Raw genomic sequence first — 6,701 nt, 5'->3', positions numbered from 1 at the left:
ACTATTGAGAAGTTAGAGTTTGAACTATGTAATACATTCTGAAACATTCCCTCACTTTTGTGTATTTGTTTGTTTAGTATATTTGAAAAAAGTTCATCCTGGAATATAAATGTAATCAGCCATAGTATGAAGGAGTTCTGTATTTTTGATGGTGCTGAGTCTTTGCTCTTTGGCATAATATGTGACAAAATAACTTGGCAGCAGGAGACGATATCTACATTCTTTGCAAAACAAAAACTTGAGATTTCTACAGTGAATATCTAAGTAATATCATCTACTCTGGCTTATATATCGACCTTATACTTGAAATATTTTTCCATAAATGTCAGTAACAGTGGACATGTGCCAAACACATATAGTGATAAAAGCAAATAAAAACAACAAGAAAATCAAAGCATACTTATAACTTTTTACTTTTGCTTGTGATGACCTTCTGTGCTCTGGAACTCCTGTGTTACATAAAATTGGAACTGGAAAGAGAAAAAAAAACTTTTGATTGGTACAACACAAAACAATACAGGAAGTAAAAATTACCAGAGTCATTAGTTTTACAAAGATTTTACAAAGAAAATATATTACAGGATATTTAGCTACAGGGTTTTGAAAAAGAAAACAAAAAGCAACCACCAAACCATAATTTCTTGAGGATAAATTCTGAGCTCTATGAATGCAGTTCTGATTTTGCAAACTGCATGGTTCTCAAGTGCAGTAGGGTGACAATTTTTACAATGTAAATGTAAGCGGTCTTTAATTTGAAAGGAAAATTAATTTTAGTAATATTTGAGATACAAGAATAAAGCAAAATATTGTTTAGTTTTATAATTTTAAAAAAGTATGTTGGAAAGCAGTACTATTATAATATTATAATATCTACAGTCTATCTTTTGAAATTCAATTCTTGAATCAAATATCACTATTGTATTATCACATTCATTCTTAAAAATTGCAAGAAACACAGGCATTGAGAAAATTTAAGTCTTGTTCTGGGTCTATCATAGGAAGACACGACTTTGCTAGGGCACAGGTGGCTGGAGTAAACTGAGGCAAAGACCACAAAGGAGTACTCTGAACAGAACAAATCATGAATTTCACTACAGTCAAATAGGTAAACTGATAAGGACATTTTAAGTGGAAGAAATAAAATGAAGGACACAAAGTACAAAAGGAGATCAAAAAAGGGGGAAAAAAAACTTATTTTCTAAAACTTTGGTAACTTTGATTTTAACACATACCAAAACCTACAAGCTTGAGATTATCATCCAATTGCTACTCATGGCCGCCCCCTTGTACTGTGGCCCTCTCTACCTTCCTCAGCATCTTTACGTCCATCATTGGTTTCACATGTTCTGACATCAAAGCACAGGAGTTCGAATCGATAGCCTGGGTCCCTTATTAAAATAAAAATTCTCACAAAATCAATAATCAAAAGGATTGGTTAAAAGAAAAGTGAGCCTAAGAATTAGGGTTTTTTCCCCCAACAAAGTACAGAGTTTCAATTTTGACACAAAACTCAAAATAACTCATGGTAGGTCAGCAGTCATTACCTGTATACTAAGGGCACATCTGGGCTGTGAAATAGCTAATTTTTTCCCAGCTAACTGACCCTTTTCTACTATGATGTATATTTTTTATCTTGTTCATTCAGTTGCCAAATATTTACAAAGCCCCTAGTATGTGCCAGGTACTGTTCTAGCTTTGGGAAAAGAGAAGTAAATGAGAAAGATAAGGTCTGTGCTTGTGCTCTTAAGGAGCAGCAGTTTGAGTTTCAGAAGGCAGGCAGAGAGTAACTAAACAGGAACTAGAATTAGGAAGATCAAGTAGAACCAGGAGGATTGTGGTGTGGCCCAGTATTAGAATGCTTACCTAGCACTGCATAAGGCCCTGGAGGTTTGATCCCCAGTATGGAATTTCGGGGGTGGGCAGGGGTGGGGGGGCAGGGAGCAGAGCCAGGAGACAGTAGAGGAGGGAAGGGCTACAGATGCAGAGTGGTGGAGGCTCTTACTTCTTACGGTCCTTGTCCTTCTTTATGTTACTACCCGATGCCATATAGGATTGGTTCAGGAATATGTCACAACTAGATTTCCTTTTAGAAAAATGGATCCTTTCTTCTTCCAAAGCTCTTCTCCTTTCTTCAAGTTTTAGTCTTTCTTCTTGGTGAATTCTTTTAAGGTGCTCAAATTTGGCATGCAGCTGTGAAATAAAAATGTAATTTCCATTACTGACACAGTGTGGCAGCACATGCACAACAATGCTCTCTGGCTCAGCAACTAGATAACCCCAACTTCTACTTATGGTCATCATTTTCCTAATGCTAAGTTCATGCTTCAAGTAAAAGTTTACATATGGAATTGCCTTGGTAATTTTAATAATGATTTCCCATGCAAAAAAATGCTTGAACCATATAAAATACAAACTATAGCCTCATTAAAAAAACTGACCTTTTTCTGGGTTTTTTATTTTATTGCTTTACAAGATTCTCTTCAAAGCCTCTTTAATAAAGTTTCTCAAGTCCATGCTCAAAAAAATAAGGGCCATGAAAGAGCAGAAGGAAATTATCATAAAGAAAATAGGCACTTATTTTCCTAATAAAGCTAATGTGAAGTTATACTGGCAAACCCTACTAGAAAGCAAATGTTAGCTGTCAGTTTGTCAAGAACCTTACAAATATACTGCATATTTACAGTCATTCAGTAACTTCTTGAAATATAAACAAAGAAATCCTGAATTCAAAAAAGCTTGAAAAAATATTTTAGTAGAATTTACACTATAATGGGGAAAAAAACAGATTACATATCCAACAGAGACAGTAAAAAATAAATAAATTTAGGTTAAATAAATTCAATGCAGCTGTGGGAGACCTGAATTTGCCATTCTAAAATATGAAGGCCTAGTTAGCTGAAGACAATTAAGAAACAGATGTACAAGAGATCTCTGTTCTCCTTATAATGCCTAAAAGCAGGGCAGAGATTTACAAAGAGTACCCTGCATCTCCCTCACAAGGGGAACAAAGGTTTTACCAGCAGCCTAGAGAAAGCCTCAGAAGACCTTTTATTCACAAGCCTTACTAACTAGCCTTTATCTGCCTTTTCTTTTCTCTTGTTAATTCTTTAAAAATTCACTGTTCTTTGTTGAAGATTCTATAGTATCTTAAATTCAAAAGCACCTCTCTGAGAATTACTCATTGACTGGATATCTCTCATGTATATGTGAAGTATAGATGTTAGTAAGCTCCAATTTTTCTGTGTTAATCTGAACACAAGAAGTCTGTTCCAACTAAGAATCTAAGGGGGTTCTTCTTTCCCTATTCATAAAAAAGCAGAAATGTAGAAAGAAAAATATAAAGACCATAAGCCAGTAAATTTTTATTTCCTTGGGGCTGAAAATCACTTTGATAAATCATATGAAGGGAACATTGTCAACTTAAAGGCAGGCCTGTGTTCAACTTTATTCTGCTCCCCAATTTAAGGAATTCTTTATGCGAACAACAGAAGGCATATTTCTCAAATGGCATAAAACTCTGAGAAACAAAGAGCATTTTTATTAAAAAGGAAGCTTTTAAAAAATTGAGGGGCGGTACTTAACATTTTTAAAGTAAGATGTCTGGCAGAATACGCACTCAAGAAATACTAGTCATAAACAAAACAAGGAATCCCAGCTCTCTCCACCCTTCTATTATAGCCATCAAAGAAACCTTTAGCACTCCATGTTATAATTAATTGTATGAGCAACTTCTTCCTGAGGATTGCTTAGGAGCTCTGCTTTTTTCATCTTTCTACTCCTAGCACCCAGCAAAACATAATGGAAGAACTAGTAATGAAAGGACATACAGATAAAATGTATGGGAAGTGCTGCAAGTAAGCTTACTGGAGTACACAAGGAATGAAGGTGTGAAATGGGGGTCAACTTCATGCTTTGAGTATGAACCCAGCTGCTTGGCCTCTGGCAGCTTATTTTAAAACTAACATGTACTGCCCCCAACCCTTCCTCCTCTCCTCCTTCTCCATTCCCCCCAAAACTCAAGGATTCAAATTAATGTTTATTCCCATTTCAGGCCATCCACTTCAGCTCACTGATCAAAAGAAGAAAGGTATCTGTGCCAAGTCTGAGCAGTCGGCTATCTGAAGGTCACTGCTATGATTTGGATAACAGCTGTCCCCAAAAGCTCCAGTGTTAATGCAGGAATATTTGCAGGTCAAGTGAATGGACTGTGAGAGCTATAACATAAGCAGTCCATCCTTGTTTGATTGCACTGAATGAATGGTAACCAGGCTGGCAGGGCATGGCTGGATTAGGTGGGTCACTGGGTGTGTACCCCGCAAGGGTGGTTTTTACCCGAGGCCCCTTCCTTGCTTCCTACTCTGCTTCCTAACCCCTCCTTGAGCTAAGCAGCTTTCCTCTGCTGGGCCCTTCTACCATGATGTGTGCTTCAACTTGGGTCCAGAATAAGGAGTGAGCCATCTATGAACTGAGACTTCTGAAATTGTGAGCCCCAAATAAATCTTTCCCCCTTTACATTGTTCTTTTTGAGTATTTGGCCACAACAACGCAAAGCTGACTAAAATAGCCACCATCTGAATAGGAATCATATCTTCTGATAGGCACATCCTGAGCTTGGTCCCCTGAGCCTGGTCCCCGAATTTCCCTTTAAAACCCCTTTGTTTCCCCCTTGTAAGGGGAACAATAGTTCTTGAGATACTAGTCTACTACTCTTCTCATTTTCAATCAAATCAATAAATGTCTTTTCCATTTTTTTCAAAACCTTGTCTTCATTATTTGGATCAGCACTGGGTATAAGGACAAAGATTTTTGTAACAGGTAAAGCTAGTTTAATTGTAGTTTACCTTAAAAATAACAATCTGGGGACTTGAGCAGACTCCACATGAATCAACTATGTGCTTGCCTACCAACATCAAAGTGCAGAATTTAAAATCTAAAAGATAAACTTGTTTTTTGTCCTATAGTCTGATTAGATACTGAGATTAATATTATCAGTTCTGTGTAGCACTTGAGCATTCATGCAAATTAATAAAAAGCAACTTCCTGATAAGCCCTTTTCTGCATCCTGAACTTTCTCAAGCTGAGATTGAAAACTGAAAAATACCCCCTGGCCCTTTCTGTACCAAGGAAGACAGAAAGTTTTCAACTGACATTCACTGTCTTACATAGCCAAGTTAAATTTACACATATTTCTATAAATTATAACCATTATCTTAGGACCTGGGAAAAAAACAATCCATCTGCTTTTCCCCAGTTTGATCAAACTGCATAAAATTCATTTTATCTTTTTACATCATTTGCTTATTTCTGATACAGGTAGGCAGATGAATCCAACCAGTCAGGATCCAGGTAGGTACCTGGTTTGGGCGATAGTTGGACTTGGTGTTGGAAAAGATGGTATATAATCATAGTTGGGTTTCAAGATGGAGAAATAGAAGAGGTCACTTTCCTGGCTGCTTCATGATGTGAAACCAAGAAAGCAAATAGGCAACTTCTCAGCAGTGGATGGGAAAAATAAGTGACTTTGCTGGAAATTAATACTGGTCATTCAAAGCATATGGAGAGCGCAGGAAGCTGAATATAATAAAATAAAGAAGAAATCCCAAGCACCACCGTCATAGCAAGCTAAAACACCACCACCACCACCAAGCTTGAGCAAAGTGGATGGATAAAAGAATTAAAGAACCCACATTTTTAGGAGGCCTGTGGTTAAGACAATGATGAACTAACCTGAAAGGCATGCTGCACAAGATCAATGTGCAGGAAAGAAGGTGCATCTCTCCCAGCTGCCCATGGAGGACAGAGGAAGGAGCCATTTTGTAGCCAAGCTGCTAGCCCCCAACAGCTGGGTGAGCAGAACCTGGTGAACCCAAGCTGGGCCCAAAATATAGGCCTGGCAAACACACACTGCATGACATACAGTATGCCTAAGTCACTAGGAGAAAATCAAACACAGGAAGGGGTTTATACAGGGGAATAGAGGTCATGGATACCCACCTGGCCAAAAGCCCGCCCCTCCAATCTAGCTGCTTGCAATACCAGCAGGGAGAGGAGACCAGCCAGAAATTTGAAAGGGTCAGGCACCTACCTGAATGAACATGAAACGCGGGGGTCCAGGGGTAACGGAGGGGACAAAGGATTGGCTCTTCTACTGCACATCTGGTCTAGGGGAGATTCCTGGAGTGTAGTCTCCTAGCGTGGACAGGCAACTACTGGGCCCTGGAGGTGTGCCGATTTAAAATCTTCAAATCAATTGCTATTCAACAAAGAACCTAGAACCTATTTAGGCCTAAACCTCACATCCAGAAGCTCCACCTATAGGATCTACTTTCATACACTAACAACCACACTCTGAAGGTGGAGCAGACGTCATACTTTATCCCACTACACCTAACACTGAGGAGAAGGGAAGCTGAGAATTTTTTGAACTCCAAAGGAAACAATTCTGTGACTTTTCATGGGAAAATTTTTCTTCTTTTTTTTTTCATTAATTGTGATGTAAATGCATACATAGTTGTCAATTTTTTCTAACTTCAAGCATTTTTTGAAGGCAGTTATTTTTTATGACTAAGTACTGAGGACTGGGATATTTGATTAGTACATTTCAGTTTTGTTTTGTATTCTTTTATTTTTTAAATTTTTTGTTTTACAATTTCTTCTCTCACTTATCTGTTTCCTTTGATTCTTTCTCTCCTCTGCTAACA

At 37.8% G+C, this 6,701-nt stretch overlaps 1 protein-coding gene across 2 annotated transcripts in view; it reads right to left on the bottom strand.

Annotated features, from left to right (window-relative positions):
- Nucleotides 1-395: 395 nt before the first annotated feature.
- Nucleotides 396-6,701, bottom strand: part of Septin10 (septin 10) — a 65,685-nt gene continuing 59,379 nt past the window's right edge. The window contains exons 10-11 of one of the 2 annotated variants that reach the window (XM_078028829.1): nt 2,003-2,190; nt 396-470 (exon numbers count right to left, since the gene is read on the bottom strand). In XM_078028829.1, the coding sequence (XP_077884955.1) occupies nt 455-470; nt 2,003-2,190 (204 nt within the window). In that variant the 3' untranslated portion in view covers nt 396-454. Of the gene's footprint in view, nt 471-1,255; nt 1,389-2,002; nt 2,191-6,701 lie in introns of those variants that run through there. The other variant, XM_078028830.1, reaches the window with a different exon arrangement.

This window comes from Ictidomys tridecemlineatus, chromosome 12 (assembly GCF_052094955.1).
Source record: "Ictidomys tridecemlineatus isolate mIctTri1 chromosome 12, mIctTri1.hap1, whole genome shotgun sequence".
Classification (NCBI taxonomy): domain Eukaryota; kingdom Metazoa; phylum Chordata; class Mammalia; order Rodentia; family Sciuridae; genus Ictidomys; species Ictidomys tridecemlineatus.
The sequence above is the reverse complement of the archived record's forward strand: the minus strand, read 5'-3'. Positions and strand labels throughout refer to the sequence as shown.